Source organism: Cibotium barometz, chromosome 33 (assembly GCF_041138505.1).
Source record: "Cibotium barometz isolate CiBa-2024 chromosome 33, ASM4113850v1, whole genome shotgun sequence".
In the NCBI taxonomy this organism is placed as follows: Eukaryota; Viridiplantae; Streptophyta; class Polypodiopsida; order Cyatheales; family Cibotiaceae; genus Cibotium; species Cibotium barometz.
The window spans coordinates 922,492-940,354 of NC_141078.1; the positions used below are offsets into that span (position 1 = coordinate 922,492).

Sequence of the window (17,863 nt, forward strand, 5' to 3'; positions counted from 1 at the left end):
CACAGCAATGGAAGCCAGAATACAAAGGGTCAATCAGAATACAAAGGGTCAATTGAAGGGATTTTTTCCTCTTATTTTTTAGAAATCCAGGATTTCTTTTTTCTCTCCTCTCCTTGTGCCTTGGTTGTCCATGGTTAATATGTAACTAGTACTCAACTTGCGCGTTGCTGCGGTATGTAAAAGACATCAAGAAGCGAAATGTAGGAATGGAAGCCGGAATACAAAGAATCAATCGAATACAAAAGGTCAATTGAAGGGATTTTTTTCTCTTATTTTTTAAAAATCCAGGATTTCTTTTTTCTCTCATCTGCTTGTGCCTTGGTTGTCCATGGCTAATATGTAATAGGTAATTGTGGATACTTGCTAAAAAAAACTCATGATGAAGCCTTAAAGGAGAACCTTAGTGAAACATTGCAAATAACCGCTGCAAATTAATGGCAAAATGCGACTAAAAAACCATTCTTGGGTGGAAGGGCCTAATTCAATCCAAAACATTTGCTCTTACTTGTGCAGGGAGCAGAAGGTGGCTGCTATGGCAGCTGCAGCTCGTCTCGTCTTCTGCTCTCCACTACCGACATCCTTACCCTTCATCTCCTACCGCTTCCCGCAGTTTTTGCTCTCGTCTTCCCCTCGCCTCTGCCGCTTCTCTTCGGTATCCAGGCACGCCCTCCCCATAATCTCCTCCTCCTCGACCTCACCACCACCACCACCACCACCATCATCAAGCTTCACCGTCGCTAAGCCCGAGCAGCAGCAGCAGCAGTCTCCCCCCCTTTCCCTCCTCTCCGAGTCCCTTCGATGGACCTCCCGCAGCCATGGCTGTGGGACACTCCGCCTCGAGCATGCCGGGGATCGCGTTCGCCTCTGTGGCTGGGTGGCTTTGCATCGAATCCATGGAACAGTAACCTTCATAACCCTCCGAGATCACACGGGCATTGTTCAGGTAAGCCGTCGCAAGCTACGTCTCCCAGCTTCTGTCTGTCCTCTCTTTTAACTTTGCCTGTTTCCTTGATTTTATAAGAAGGAAGTTAGGGTTTCTTTGGTCCTTTGTTTCTGTTGATGGTAAGTCTTTTGCTTCCGTTCTTCCCCCCTTTCAGTTTCCTTTTCCCTTCTGTTTTTTTCTAGCCCTGCTTGTGTAGCCATGGGCTATATGCTGAAGAATTCAGGGGGTTGTCTTCTTGTGTTTTCCTCATGTAAAGGTCACCACAGACCCTGACAACTACCCCCACGCTCACTATGTGGGGGAAAAGATGCGGCTTGAGTATGTCATCATGGTAGAAGGTCGCTTGCGAGCCCGACCAAAGGAGGCCTTCAATCCCAGGATGGACACTGGAGCTGTAGAGGTACACTCTCTGGAATGTTGCAGATGGAACAAAAATGCACTGGAAAACTTTTTTTGAAAATAATATTCCCTTTTTTTAGTTGAGCCTAAATTTTTTGGAGGGGTGTCATAGCTATGCATGGAAGTTTCTTACAAGCCTTGAGAGAGAGAGAGAGAGAGAGAGAGAGAGACGTATTCACATTTGCAGAAGGCCAAAATGACCTACGAGACCAAATGCATAATTGAAAGGTCATGTCGGTCTTGAGCTAAATCTTTGGCCTAGAAAAGAAAACATACATAAAAACTTCCTACTAAAGTAGAAAATTTGCAATGTTAAGCATCAAGTACAATTACCTTCACTAAAGATCAACTCTTATTGTTTTTTTTAAAGTTTTAGCTTGTGATTAGGTTAATCCTCAACCACCGCTCTACCTTTATGATACATTGCCCGCTCGCCTTCTTTCCGAGCTGCATTGACCTTTGCTTATTCTGTATCTTTTAGCTTGAGTTGCATTGGGGGCGAGTTCCTTTGCTTGATTCTTTTAAGACCCCAATCTTATCTTTATAATGATAAGTGATTACTGGATGACTACCCTGTCTTGAAACTGAGGCAAACACTAGCTTCTAGTTAATCATTGGCACTGTTGCATGTAGTTGCTCACCTAAGTACCCCTCCTCATCGCCATCCATGAACCATGCATCAAGTAAGCCACGTACACGGATCTGAAGCATTCACGGAGTTATTGTATTACTCTTTGGTCTAGTAGACCCTTTGGGTTTTTTGAAAATGTTAATATATCATTTGGTGATCTTGGTGCTCCATGTGAGCTTGGGTGATAGCATGTGTGGTCTTGGCGGATGTAATCCAAAGAAGTTTGTGACGGAGGGAATATTTCTAATGTCTACAAAAGACCCAAAGGGTCTATGAGACTAAAAAATAGATCCATGAGCATGCGGAAGCTCTGAGATACTTCTTTCAGCCCTAAACACCATCTAGAACATGATGATGCAAAAAACGCAGACAGAAGGGAGAGTAGAGAGAGAGAGAGAGAGCTGGAAATTCAGTATTTCATATGGTACAAAAAGGTACATCTATCTTGCAGCCATAGCCTGCCTTCCATGAAAAGGTAAATCACCTAAAAAAACCCTAATTCTATGACCCAGCCAACAAGGGGCTGAATGAACAAAACGATGAGATCAAGTGCCTTTTATAGGCCATTGGAGAGACTAGAGAACTGGCCAACTGCTGGTCGGCCTGCTGCCTGGACACCCAAACTTTAATGAAGTACCTGACCTGATCTACTGTAGCCAACTCAGACTCTTCATGTTTTCCACTCAGCCGACAGCTCCTTATGTCCACTCCAGTCCATCCCTTGCCATAACCTGCACTTCGATGCTCCAAATTTGTGGTTCTAGTGAGTCTTTATCATGTTGCCTCCAGGATTAGCTCTGAGATTAGCATGTACATGTGTGTGCACATGACATTCTCAAGCAAAAGTACCACAATGTCAAAATGAAAGAGCACCATTCTCTTCAAGAGCACCTTAACACCATCTCGCAACAAGTGGGTGCCTTAGAGGCCAACACATTGACGAAGATGACAAAAAAGAGTTTGAAGATGCTCTAGGGAAGCCGGAAATCTTGTCATGTCCATGAACATGGACATGCTAATCCAAACGCTAAATCCTTGATTTGCAGTAGATAAACATTAGATTAGGGCTCAGTTATATAATACTAAATATTGCATGCGCATAAGCCTTGCTGTACTGATCCACAGCCTTAAGCCCGTTTAAGAACAAGATGCTAATTTAACATGATTAAGACAAAGGAGAGAGATTAAGAGAGAGAGTTGGTGTCAAGGTTTTCTTTTATTTATATGATACAAAAGGTGACTTCATGTCTGTACATGATCTAAGCCCTTGGCCTATCCCTAGGGGTGACCCTTGGCTCCTTCTACATGCTTCTGTCAAAATACGCAGCGGAGATGATAACCAAATTTGAGACCACAAGAGCAAGTAGAGTGCAGAAAATAGATAGCACAAGAGAAGGAGAGAGATAGGCGTGTAACTCTGCTCTAGACACAAGATCCCGAAGTGAAAACAAGATACAATGGTGTGGGGGCCATGGGGCCACCGCCGGTGAGAATGAGATCATCCACATAAAGGATGATAATCGTAACCATGCCACGTTCCCCAAAGAGATACAGGTTGGGATCTGCAACCGATCTCTGAAAACCAGTCCGAACAAAGAAGGAATCAATCTTCTGATTCCAAGCCCTCAGAGCCTGCTTAAGACCATACAAGGCCTTACGTAACTTGTAAACCATCCCTTCTGATCCTGGAACAACAAAGCCTGGAGGCTGCTCAACATACACCTCCTCTTGTAGGTCACCATTAAGGAACGCAGATTTTACATCCATTTGATACACAGGCCACCTTTGAGAAGAAGCAAGGGCAAGAACGGTCCGAATCGTGGTCATCCTTGCTGTAGGTGCAAAGGTATCCTCGTAGCCGATGCCTGGCCGCTGAGCATAACCTTTAGCCCCACGAGTCTGGCTTTGTGTTTGTCCACCGACCCATCTGATGCATATTTGGTCTTAAAGATCCATTTGACACCAATGACTAACCGTTTCGACGGCCTCGATACCAACTCCCATGTGTTCTTCTTCTGGATGGCATCAAGCTCCACCTGCATGGCTTTCCTCCAAGTATCCTGTGAAAGGGCTTCCTTAACGGAAGTGGGCTCCTTGTCCCGCATAATACGAGACATCAAGGCATAGTTTACCTGAAGAAGCTCTGCTGTATTGCTTTTGTCGTGGACTCTGTGCGATCTTGGAGGGCCGTCCTCTGTGGTCCACTTGGAGGGTAGTTCCTTGACACCTGACTCCCGAAGGGTGTCCATCAACCACATGGGTACTCGAACAGATCGTGGAGCCTCCTGCCGTTGCGGGGGCTCTACTCCAGTTGCTGGCTCAACCTCCTGTACTGACTTTGGTTGATCAACTGGAACAATGGTTTGGGAATCATCATCAGACTCCTCTGGATCTCCAAGAAGTGGCGGCTCCTCGACAGTGGATACTGGAACATGCTCATCAAAGACCACATCTCGGCCGACAACAATCTCATTCCTCTCTGAGTCATACAATCTCCATCCCTTGGAAAGAGAATTATACCCCACAAATATAAGCTTGCGAGATTTGGAGTCAAGCTTCCCCCTCTGCTTCTTCGGAATATGTACATACGCATCGCTCCCAAAAACACGGAAGTGGGAGACATCAGGTTTCCTGCCAAAGTATGCCTCAAACGGAGTCATATTAGGTACTTAAGTCGTTGGAGACCGGTTGAGGGTATGGACAGCCGTTGCCACAGCCTCTCCCCAAAGTGGACGAGGAAGATCGCGATGCTCCGGCATGGTCCTCGCCATCTCCACCATAGTCTTGTTTTTGCGTTCTACAACTCCATTCTCTGAAGGTGATCCTATATTGGCCAGTTCCCTCTTGATGCCATGATCTGCACAAAATCTGAGAAAAACATTCGAAGAGAATTCATCTCCTTTGTCAGCCCTGAGAGTCTTTACCTGCAATCCAGACTCTTTTTCCACCATCACATGCCAATCCTTGAACCGTGCAAAAGCTTGGTCCTTTTGTGAAAGAAAGTGGACCCACGTGAATCTGGTACAGCCATCAACAAGCATCATGAAATAGAGAGATCCTCCCAATGATGGTGTCTGTTGAGGTCCACACAAGTCAATGTGAATCAACTCCGATGGTTTTGAAGCCCGCTTGGAAGCCTGCTTCGGAAAGGATTCCCTGTGCTGCTTACCACGTATGTAAGAATTGCAACGTCCTTGCGTGCTACCAACATCTGGTAAGCCAACCACCATCTGGTCTCGGAAAGCTCGCCGCAGTGCATCCACATTTAAGTGGCCAAAACGAAAGTGCCACAGATCTCCGACTTGAGGAAAGTGCAGAGAGCTTGTATATACCATTCTCCACACCGCCTTCCCAAACAACCTGGCCAGTCTCACGGTCCCATAGAGCAACTGAATGCTCCTCAAATTCCACCCGAAAGCCAGTCTTGCATACTTCATGCACTAACAGAAGATGAAAACCAAGAGCAGGGACGTAAAGAACACGGGAGGCATGCTTGCCCCCCTTGCCGTCGGGAATTATCTCCATCCGGCCCTCACTGTGTATCGGAATGTTGGAGTTGTCGCCAATGAAGATGTGATCTGACTTCCGTTTCGGATCCAAAAAGAAGTCTCGGGAGGAGTCACGTGCCTGGAAGCACCACTGTCAAGAATCCATCCTCGGGTATCCTTTGCGGTGAAGCCAACTGTCTCCTCGCTCGAAGACGATGAAGCATCTGAGTCCATCATCTGAGTCCATCATCTCTAAGTGCACAAATGCAGGAGTCTTTGCAGCTGAGGCTGAAGAATCTGAGTCCATCATCTCTAAGTGCACAAATGCAGGAGTCTTTGCAGCTGAGGCTGAAGAATCAGCACTCTTCCCAGACTGCTTAGGACACTTCCTCCAATAGTGGCCTTTCTCGCCACAATCATTGTAGGACCTCTCGGCCTTCACTTTCTCTCGATCTGTGTCAGGCTTCTTCTCAGAAGACTTCTCCGGTGAAGCCTTCCCTTTGCCCTTGTTGTTATTCCAGCCTTTCGGCCGTTGGCCAGTTAAGGCCTCCGAACCTCCGCTGTGAGGAGGGTTCGTGAATCGTTTCTCCTGGTCCAAGACCATGGGCACTGTAAGGTTCCCCCCTTCCAAAAATAGGGGAAACACTTAAGATAGTCCACTAAGTCTTAACTTGGAGAAAATTTCCTATTCATCAACACCTTGACCATGTAGAGATTCAAGGATACGATTCATAGGTAAGACCTAGTCCTATCCCGCAGGGGGAGCGTGATCTTTTAAAAATCAAATCACCCATAGGGTAATTGATCATAAATTGGGCAACTACTAGACTTGATTTCTAGAGGCAACGCTTTTTTCCTCATCCATGCAAGGCACAATCCCGCTGGCCTAGTCTTCTAGAATAGAGTTGCCCAAGAACCTATTTATCTAGCGTAAGGCTTTCACTTAATCTGTTGGCAAGCTACCCGACTAATCGGGTCCACCCGTCCGTAGGATGGTGCTGTTGGGGCATTCCATCCTCCCACTTTCCACCCTACTCACGCGTCAATTTGTTTTCTAATTAATCCTACCACACTGTTTGACATAAATAAACATGTTCCTTAATTAAGGCTCTTTTCACAAGGTTTGTTAAAACAGCCTTTTTACACAATACAATAATGCCAAGACAAGATTTATAAAAAAAAGTTTATACATGAATCAATTTCATACAAGCCAAACCGACTCTCTTATTCTTTTCCTTTATACCGCCGATGATCTAGAATTCGGCCTTCCAGCCTCTACATGCTGGGCAAAACCCTACGGGACCATACACCTCATCGTCCCGGCCGCTGGCGAGGACTAAGCCGGCCTGTCGCTCTCTCAGGTTCCATCGCTCGATCCTCCCCCCCTCAGAGGGATGTCTGCACATTAGGGTGGGCTTATTCACCGCACTAGCTTGGGCCCTCAGAACGGCGTCATAATCTCTCTCCTTAATTGGCGAACCTTATTCTCCCAATGGTATGAGGGATACCTTGGGCCATTCCCGGGCTTTGCTAACGACGCCGGCTACACAAGCACGGAACGGAGTTAGTGTCGAAGCCAAGAAAACTTGCACTCTTTAAAGATAACAATTTCAATACAATTCATTGAATACAACATCACTCAATTCGTAGCTTTATACAATTTTATGTCATTATTTTAAAAGGAAAAGATACACATTTATTAACACTAATATAAAAAAAAAAACTCTTCTTTAAAAGATAACCAAGCTAACCTGGCCACCATTTCCTTGAGGAGCTTGTAAAGGGATTATTGGGGCCGCATCGGGAGCATCTTCTCTAATCTCGTTGTTGCGCGCTCCTTCCGAGGCAATATTCTGTCGTTTCTGGGAAGGGGCCATCTTGGACGTCGTCTTGTAGGGCTTGCTGTCGCGGTCGAAACGCTCCAGTCGGATCTCAATTATGAGATCGTTTGCTCATCGTATGAGCAAAAGACCACAGCGCATGAACCCTCTCTTAAGGCTAAAACCTTTTACTAAAGTCTACGTAAATGGGGGGGGGGGATTGTGAGATGTTCTTAACACAAAAACGTTTTGCTAAAGGGGAGAAGGGTTGAGGGCTGCTGTAAGTCTCTTCACACCGCGCGGGGGGGGGGGGGGGGAAGGAGAGAAGAGTTAAGGACACTGCCTTCTAGCAAGAGGAGGATAGAGGAAAATTGCCTTATCTGAAAAGTGGCAAATGAGGGGGTGTGAGAGGGGTGGTTGCAAGGGGCGGCTGTACTACAACAAGTATACTGCACAGGGACGGACGGCGGCACAGCAGAGCATAAGCTACGTAGAAATGCGTGTTGCCCATGGAGCACCCCGGGGGTTTATATAACTGTGGGGTATGGGTACGGGCGTTGAGCAAAGCGAGGACGAAAGGACGGTGTACCAGCAAAGGCTGCAGATCAGTGGTTTGCATGGCTCTGTGGAAAAGGTACGGTGTCGGTTAACAGGGAAAGGAGTGGTATGCATGTACCTTATCTGGTCTGGGGCAGCATGGGTGTCCACGTACCGGTACGTGTGGACCACACAGTGGGCGGTCGTCCTTTGGTTCTTGTGCGGCCATTGTACGGGTACCTTGGTAAGTGTGTACTGTCCAAATTTTGGGGCGGGGTTCCCAAATTTGGGACGTTGGTCTCGATTTGCGTGTCAGACCGTCCCGGGGGCGAATTTTTTTTTTTGTCTGGGAGGTTCTCCTGGTCGTTGGGGTGCAGACTGTTCGTCAATCGGACGCCCGGTCGTGCATTTATTAAGGTTTAAAGGTTGTCGCTTTTTAACTAAAATGATTGAAATTTGTGTATAAGCTTGATCCGGTGTCTGTTTTGGATGCTATAAAATCCTATATTAGGGTAAAATCGCGCGCAGATTCCAAATTTGGGCTCAGAATTTGAAGATTCTAAGTAGAAATGACTCATTTAATAAAATCATTGATTTTTATACCATAAAAACTCATAAATTTATCTATTACATGGACATTTCTTTATTAGTGAAGATGGGTATGTTACATCCTTCCCCCCTTAAAGAAATCGAGATGTCCTCATCTCGTCATAAATTGGGGATAATCCTTTAAGAGTGTAGCTTCATCTTCCCAAGTTGCATCCTCTTTAGGGTAATCTTTCCACTGTACTAGATGTTCTACAAGAGTTCTATTTCGGAGTTGCCTTTCCCTAGAATCTATGATGCTACTAGACTGTAATTCAAGGACTCCTTGAGTAGGGATTACAACTTATTCATCATCAAGAATATGATCGAGACTGGGTACATAAGGTTTTAACAAACTTACATGAAATACATTGTGGACTTTGATATGGGCTGGGAGTTGGAGTTTATAGGCACTTTTACCTAGACACTTGATAACTGTATAGGAGCCACAATACCTAGGACTGAGCTTCTTATATTTCCCAAGTGATAGAGAACTTTGTTTGGGTCGCACTCGTAGAAGAACTTTGTCTCCTTCTTTGAAGATCCTTTCAGACCTCTTGGTGTCAGCATAATGTTTTTGTCGATCTTCGGCAGCTTTAATATCCTTCTGGATTGCTTTAGTTTGTTCCTCCATCTCTTTGAGCATTTTCCTGGATGTCTCAACTCTTATGGTCGGATCAGAGAAATTTAGAGGAGACAAGTATTCTTACCCATAGAGTGCTTTGAATGGTGACATTTCTATGCTCTGATGATAAGATGCATTGTAGGCAAATTCTACCAGAGGAAGGTATTGGATCTACCTTCTTGGTTCTCGTCCACAACATGCTCTGAGAATGTCTTCAATTACTTGATTGACTCTCTCAGTCTGGCCATCAGTCTCTGGATGATAAGCTGTGCTAAAGCAAAGTTGAGTTCCCAGGGCTTGAAATAAGGACTGCCAGAACTTTGAAGTGAAGTCAGAATCCCGGTCGCTTACTATCCTTTTTGGGAGACCATGAAGTTTGAGGACTTCCTTGATGAATATTCGAGCAACATCAGAAGCTTTGAAGGTCTTCTTTGCTGGTACAAGGTGACAATCAGCAACGCAACAATCCACCAATCAGCAAAGCAACAATCCCCCTCTTGCTCAGAAAACTCCCAAGATCTTTCAAGAGCCTAGGGCTCTGATGCCATGGCAAAATACGCAATGGAGATGATAACCAAATTTGAGACCACGAGAGCAAGTAGAGTGTAGAAAATAGATAGCACAAGAGAAGGAGAGAGATAGGCGTGTAACTCTGCTCTATACACAAGATCCCGAAGTGAAAACAAGATACAATGGTGTGGGGGCCTTGGGCCAATTTTATATGGCCCCAAACATGCAGTCGGCGGCCTATAGAAAAGGCAGCCGACTGGACCTAAATGTCCACGACCAGCGCCATCCACCAGTCGGCCAGCATACATGAGAGGTCGGGGACCAGAAGGAGCAGTCGGCAAGCATCTAGGACATCTTGACCAGTAGTCGGCAAGTGTCTAGATCAGCCAGGGTGCAAAGAACTGCCTCCCACACCTGGTAAAAAAAGGAAAAAAATGGGGAAAAATACGGGGAGTGAGGAAAAATGAGAAAACTGTTAGAATACGCAGCGGAGATGATGACCAGATCTGGGAACACAAGAGCAAAACGCATGCAGAAAAAATACAGCTCAAGAGAGAGAGAGATATAGGTGTGTAACTCTGCTCTATATACACAAGAAAATCCCGAGGTATGATACAAAAGTGGTATGGCGGCTGGGGGCCTATTTATATGCCCCCACATCAGCAGTCGGCCTGCTGTAGGGCAGCCTCCCAAGCCACAGAAAAAATAGGAAAAATAGGGGAAAAATGCGAAGAGTGGGAAAAATGATAAAACACCTCATAAGGGCGGGCACACCCACAACGTGAAGAGGTCCACCGTACTGTCCTCCGTCGAACAGAACTCTAGCAAGATGTCATCAGCAACGATCTGTTCACGAACAAAGTGCCTCTGGATGACCATGGGTTCCTCCAGTGGAAGCCCAAACCTGCAATGCAACCTCTGCATCCTCACCACCTCACAAGTAGCATCACAAGCAGCCCGGTACTCTGCCTCTGTCCTCGACAAGGCAAAAGATGACTGCCTCTTACTGCTCCGAAAAACTGCTCATGGGCCTGAAGTAGATCTCCTCGTGTCCGGATCTCCTCCCCAAATTGACTCCAACCGTGGAGTTGGACTCCATCCAACAATCCCCCTCCTGTGTACAAGAGTCCATGATCCTTTGCATGCCGCAGAAACCACAGGAAACGCAATCCTGCCTCCCAAAGAGTCATCCGCAACCATGAGCTCAACTACCTCATCAGGAAGCTCCCGTCCAATCTGGTGTCCATCAACCAGATCAATGAACCATTCTGCTTTTGAGTCAAAGAGGCATCACATTGCTCACAAGGATCAACACCTGTTACGGTGCCAAAACAAGTCCTGGAAACCTGATGAAGACCACGCAAGGCCTTCTGAAACCTGTCAACCACCCTCTCTGAATCCGGAACCACAAAGCCTGGAGTATGCACCTCCTTCTGCAAGTAATCAACTGCCACCTGCCTGGCTTTTCGAAAGGTCTCCGTGGAAAGAACATCCTCATCTACAGGAGGTTCTTTGTCCCGAATACTACGAGACATCAGAGCATAAGTGACTTGTTCAGTTTCCTCTGACTGACGAACACAAGAACTACCAACATAAGTACTGGAAAGTTCCTGCCAACTGCTGCCATCTACTGGCATGCCAACTGCTGCCATCTACTGGCAAGCTATCCACCATCTGGTCCCGGAAAGCCTGCGCTTGCAGTGTATCCACACTTAAGTGGCCATTACCAAACTGCCACTCATCACAAACCTGAGGACCTGGGAGAGAGAGTGCTGAAAGCTTGTAAACTCCATTCTCCACTCTGCCTTCCCAAACCACTTGGCCTGTTGCTTTGTCCCGGACAGCAACAAAATGCTCATCAAACTCCACCCGTACGCCAGTCTTGCAAACCTGATGCACTGACAACAGATGAAAACCAAGTGCCGGAACATACAACACCTAGGAGGAATGCTTCCCTCCTCTGCCATCGGGAACTATCTCCATCCTGCCCTCATTGTGAACTGGGATAGTGGATGTATCCCCAGTAAGAATGTGACCAGAACACCTGCAGAGATCCTGTAAACTGGAACGGGAAGGAGTCATGTGCCTGGAAGCACCACTATCGAGAATCCACTCCCGAGTATCCGTTGCAGAGAGTTCTCCAATCTCCTCCCTGCCTGAAGAAAATGAAACATCGGTGTCCACCACCTCCAGGTGCACATAAGCCGGAGTCTTCATGATTGCTGCCGAGGAATCTTCACCCTTCTCAGTCTTCTGCTTGGGACACTGCCTCCAATAGTGGCCTTTCTCGCCACAATCATTAGAGGTCCTCTCTGCCTTTAGTTTCTCGCGGTCAGTAACGGACTTCTTCTCAGAAGACTTCTCCGACGAAGCCTTCCCTTTGCCCGTGTTACGGCCTTTCGACCGTTGGCCAGTTAAGGCCTCCGAACCTCCACCCTGAGGAGGGTTCGTGAATTGTTCCTCCTGGTCCAGGACCATGGGCACAAGCTCCTCCCACGTGATGGTGCTGAGCCTGCCACTGGTAATCAAAGATGAGTAAAATGCTGAGTACGAAGAGGGCAAATGTGACAGCAACGTGATGGCCATGTCCTCTGACGATATCTCCTTCCCAGCCTGAAGAACTTCTTGCTGAAGAGCTTGCAGCTTGTTAATATGCTCCCGCATCGTCGACGACTTTGCAGGGTTCATAACCTGCATCTGTACTTCCAAGGAAATCCTCTTCATGGGCGATACCCTGTTGTAAAGAGAGGCCAAATGCTGCCACATACCTCTGGCTAGCGTCATATGCTTTACATGATTGATTACCTGCGGTGTGCAGTTGAGAAAGATAAACGAACGGACCCTGGCGTTGACACGATCCCACATCTGTGTTTGAGCCTCCCGGTCCTTTCGGATCGACGGTAACTCCCCTTCCTCTACTTCCGGCCGTGAAACACCAACAACGACGAAATCAGCGAGGTCGTAAGACTCCAAAACAGATTCCATCATAACCTTCCATATGCCGTAGTTGCTCCCGTCCAACTGACGGTCCACCGGGAACGTGGGGAGTGTCGGGATCTTCACATGTCTCTCGGCCATCTCAAACAGATCTGCCATTGCGGGGATGTACTCTGAACAAGGTGCGTGGGTGGGAACAAAGAAGAACTAATACCTGCAAGTGACTGTCCAGCAAATCAGCCCGCCGTCCTCTTGCTTCTCCTCTTCCCGAACAGTCCAAAACAGTCCACCAATCAGCAACACAACAGTCCCCCTCTTGCTCACACAAATCCCAAGAACTATCTAGAGCCTAGGCTATGATACCATGTCAGAATACGCAACGGAGATGATGACCAGATCTGGGAACACAAGAGCAAAACGCATGCAGAAAAAATACAGCACAAGAGAGAGAGAGATATAGGCGTGTAACTGTGCTCTATATACACAAGAAAATCCCGAGGTATGATACAAAAGTGGTATGGGGACTGGGGGCCTATTTATATGCCCCCACATCAGCAGTCGGCCTGCTGTAGGGCAGCCTCCCAAGCCACAAAAAAAATAGGAAAAATAGGGGAAAAATGCGGAGAGTGGGGAAAAATGATAAAACACCTCATAAGGGCGGGCACACCCACAACAAAGGCCTTGGTGTATAAAACTGGACAGGTGATGACTTCTAACAAAAACACCTGGGCAGGCACACCCACAACACCTTTTCACCCGGCCCGGTATCGAAATCTACTTGAACTCTGATGAAGATCTATGCATCTGTTCCATCCAGTCCCCATTTTGTTCCTACCCTGTCCCTGAACACTGTCTTTGGTCTTCTTTCCTAAGAAATGAGTTTGGCATTCTCACTCAACCCCTTGAAGGATCAACCTCCCCTGGAACCGTTGCGTGAAAGCCTTTCCTGGTGTGCCCTGAGTGGCACCCGACTCACAGGACTACCATCCCCTTGGGCTTTGTGGAATACCACTAGCCAACCTCCCTGGATCTCCTGCTCCCGCCGCTCCGTAGGTGGTTCCTATTCCCAATCTTTCCTCTCTAAGTTTCTCTCATCAAGGTCTTGCTCCCACCCCTACCCACATACCATCCTACAATCCTCCCCAAGTCAGTGACTCCATGAAGCTTACAACAACCAACTATCATACTTGGTCTTTCTACACTCAGTTGTTGCTAGAAGGAGCCGGTGTGTTGATGGCTATTTCCACACGTCACTTGGTGGGTCCTGCTTTGAGAAGCATATTGGATGCTTGGGCTTGTCTTATCATCATCCATTGCATGACTCCATCCATACAGGCACAGTTTGTCTCCTCCCGGAGTAATGCTCATTAGATGTGGACAGAGATCTAGAGGAGGTATGGGAGAGTCTCGATAGTGAAGATTGCCAAATTGGAGTCAGATCTGGAGAGGCTTACCATCACTGAGTCAGATAACTTGATTGAGAAGATTGGAGAGTTCTCCCGTATCAAGCTGCAACTTGAGGAGTACGGGAGCACCATCAACAATTCCATCCATAAACTTCTTGGTAAGTTGCCTGCTTCGTTTGATTCTTTCAGGGATAATATTTATTTCCGTGATCCTCTCCCCCCTTTCGAGGAAGTTGTGAGTTATCTCCACGACAAGTGCATGCTTCGAGGAAAAGGCAAGTCGGAGTCTGCTTTTGTTGCCTCTGACAAGGGCAAAGGCAAAGGCAAAGGCGGAAAAGGGAACTCCAACTCCAACAACAACAACAACAACAACAACAACAACAACAACAATAAAGGCAAAGGAAAGGGTAAACAGGATTCTAAGGAATCCAAGGACAAAAGCAATGAATGAGATTATTGTGGCAGGACAGGTCATATTGAGGCTCGCTGCTTTGCTCGTCATGATGATTCTCGAGCAGCAAAAGCCAAATATAAAGCCCAACACCAAAGATAAAGGCAAAGTTTCAGAGGAGGGATCTGCCAAAGTTGCATACATGGCAGTCATAGATTCATCCACTTCTTCAAAGGATTCATTCCTCGTGATCACAGATATGACTTCTCCTGAAGAGGTTAGTGTCACACCTGAAGCGGTGGAATGGGTTGGTGATAGTGGTGCTTCTGCCCACATGACCAATCAGGCCCATATCTTGGAGGACTACTAGACTCTCTCTTCTTTAGTTCATATCGGTGACAACTCTTTGCTTCCTGTCACCGGTGTTGGTAATGTTTCTTTGGGTTCCTCTGCCTCCTTACATGATGTTTTGCATGTACCACGAATTTCCAAAAGTTTGTTTTCAATATACAAAGCTTCTCAGAAGGGACTTGGTGTGTACTTTGATGATGAGGTCATCAAAGTAATCGACATGAAGACTCTCTCGGTTGTTGCCAATGGAGTCCATGATGGGGGTCTCTACAAGATCACCAATTTTTCTTCCCAGATCGCTCACACTGATTTCCATATTCATCAGCTTTTCTCTCCCGTGTGGGCTTTGGTTTCTGAGGCAGATACTTCTTTGTGGCATTCTCGCTTCGGTCATGTACCCATTGCTGCCTTATAGAAGTTCCATTCTAAGGAGGTTGTCAGCAGCGGACTACCTCAGCTCATGTCATGTGCATCCCGCACTTGGATGCCACGTAGACATATCTGGACAGAAGGTGCAGGACCTGGGGTGGAAAACTGGTCCCATGTGAGCCCAGTCCGGGACGAGTCAACCAGGGTTCCACTCCAATCGTCCCAGGTCAGCTGTGCATTGTCTAGCACATGCGTCCAAGGTCAAGTGTGCATTGTCCTACACATGAAATAGTGCCAGTCTGCGCTGTGAGTTTCCCTCTGGAATGATGTCAATGGTTGTGTGTATCTGGTATGACACCGGATGTCAAACCACTGTGTAGACAGGTAGGGTTTGCATGTAGGAATGGGGCCAGCCCATAGGGCTGCCCCAAGAACAGTTATGTGGGCATGGGGGAGGTGTAGAACCATCCCCAAAGGGCCAGGAGGGCCTTGGCTGTGCTCACCAGCCATGGGATGGGCTGGAAGGGCTGTAGGCCAGCCCTAGGGCCTCTGGACAGGCAGCCGACAGGGCATCCAGCCCTTAGAGGCCAGTCGGCCAGGTGTGGGGCAGCCCACACAAGCAGCCCAGCAGCCAAAGGCCATGCACATAGGTGGCCAGCCCTCCATAGGTGTGAAGCATAGGAGTTAATAGCATTAAATGCTAATTATACAGTCGTGAGGCTATTTTTCAGTCAGCTGCCTGGATTAAAATGTAATATGCGGAAGCTTCGGAGAAGGATCGGTACTTCAAAACTCAGAAAACAGCACTCTTTTCGCGACGGAATTAACGCACAAAACTGAAAGACGATGTGCAGAAAATAGAGAGAGAAGGGGAAGATGGAGAGGACACAGTATTGGGTCCCAATTACCCTCTGTAGGCCCCCCACCACGGATGGTGTATTTGCTTTATTAGAATGATGTAAATCTGAAACAAATACAAAGTACTTGACCTTTTCTTGGCTGGAAAACCTGCCCTTGACCTTCAGTCCTTCACCCCTTAGCTTTAGCAAACCCTTGGCTGTCCTGGCCCTTGAATGCTTGAGACTCTTGGTGAATTGTGAGATGCTATAATGGGATTATGGGCTGGGCTTTTATACCCTTCAAAGCATCCAGTCGGCTGGCTTTATGAAGCACCCACGACTGAGTAATTTTATTAAAATTCCCACACACTTAATAAAGTGTTTTCACACTTGTCTGATGGCTGTCCAGCCTGCGCATGACTCTGGGACAGCCTCCTGGCTGCTGGGCAGGCTGCGCATAGGTGTGGGGACTGCCCCTACACCTGGCTGCCTACTGTCTAGGGCTTTTACCCACTGTCGGCTGCCTGTCCAGAGGCTCTGGAGCTGGCCGACTGCCCCTCCAGCCCTTGCCTTGGCTGGTGGGCAAAGTCTTGGGCCCTCCTGGCCCCTTGGGGGTGGTTCCACACCTCCCCCATGCCCATCTAAGTATGCCCATGCAAATACCTACACTGGGGTAGCCCTATGGGCTGGCCCCATCTCTACATGCAAACTACATGCCTACAGATAACTGGCATCCAGTTGCAAACCAGATACTCAGCACATCTGACATCATTCCAGAGGGAGACTCACAGCGCGGACTGGCACTGCTTCATGTGCAGGACAATGCACACCTGACCTTGGACTCATGTGCAGGACAATGCACACCTGACCTCGGACGACTGAGATGGATCCCTGGCTGACTCGTCCCGGACTGGGCTCACATGGGACCAGTTCACCATCCCAGGTCCTGCACCTACTGTACAGAATGTCCACGTGGCATCCAAGTGCGGGATGCACGTGACATCCCCTTCTGCTTAACTTGACGGAAGCTGCATAGCCTCCAAATAATCCGTCAATAAAGCCGGATAGTCTTCGAAGAATTCCTTGTCGAGCCATACCGCTTCATGAGTTCCTCGGTCTTGAAACTTCGTGAGGAACTGTCGTAGTCTTCGGCCTGAGCCATGCTTGAAACGGTGCAGAAGGATCTGTTCTGGAACCATTACTTCGGCTTCATCAATGATGTCTGGTTCCGCTTCGTCTTTGACCGCTGAAGGGGGTGGACCTGCATATGGCTTCAACCAACTGACATGAAATACATCGTGCATAGTCCAACTCGGAGGTAGCTTTAACTGCATAGACACCTCATTAATCTTTTTCCGGATGGGGAATGGTCCGAAGCTCCTGAAAGACAACTTTGGGCATCGCTTGCCCACCTGCTTTAATCTTTGCTTCATAATCCGAAGATATACCCAATCTCCTTCTGAAAACTTCATGTCCCTTCGATCTTTATTGGCCTGTCGAGTGTAGGCCTCTTGCGCTTTAGCCAATCTGTCTTTGACGGACTCTAGGATCTCCTGGTAAGACTCCGTCACTCTGTTCGCCTCCGGTACTGAAGACGACGTCCTGGTTAACAACGACTGGAAAGGTCTTCCAAACGCTGCCTCATATGGAGTCCTGCCAATAGCTGAAGAAAAAGAGTCATTCAAAACAGCTTGAACTAAAGGCAGAAACGATTCCCACTTACCTTGCTGATCGTGGACATAACACTTCAGCACATCAAAGGCCAACTGGTTGTATATCTCTGTCTGGCCATCTGTCTGTGGGTGGAATGCACTGGAAAAATTCAACTTAGTACCAAAATTATCAAACAATGCCCTCCAAAAATGATTGGTAAACTTGGCATCTCGGTCTGACACTATGGTTCTAGGAATCCCACCAATCGGGTACCAATGCCGAATGAATAGCTGGGCAACATCCTCGGCGGTCACATTGGCCCTGCAAGGAATAAGCATCACAAATTTGCTGAACCTGTCAACAATAGTCAAACACTGTG

The 17,863-nt window shown here is 47.4% G+C and overlaps 1 protein-coding gene across 2 annotated transcripts in view; it reads left to right on the forward strand.

Moving 5' to 3' along the window:
* The first annotated feature begins 454 nt into the window (after positions 1-454).
* The window catches only part of LOC147619171 (tRNA synthetase class II (D, K and N) family protein), an 89,144-nt gene continuing 71,735 nt past the window's right edge, over positions 455-17,863 (forward strand). The window contains exons 1-2 of one of the 2 annotated variants that reach the window (XM_086772793.1): positions 455-943; positions 1,200-1,343. In XM_086772793.1, the coding sequence (XP_086628919.1) occupies positions 533-943; positions 1,200-1,343 (555 nt within the window). In that variant the 5' untranslated portion in view covers positions 455-532. The remainder of the gene's footprint in view (positions 944-1,199; positions 1,344-17,863) is intronic. The other variant, XM_086772791.1, reaches the window with a different exon arrangement.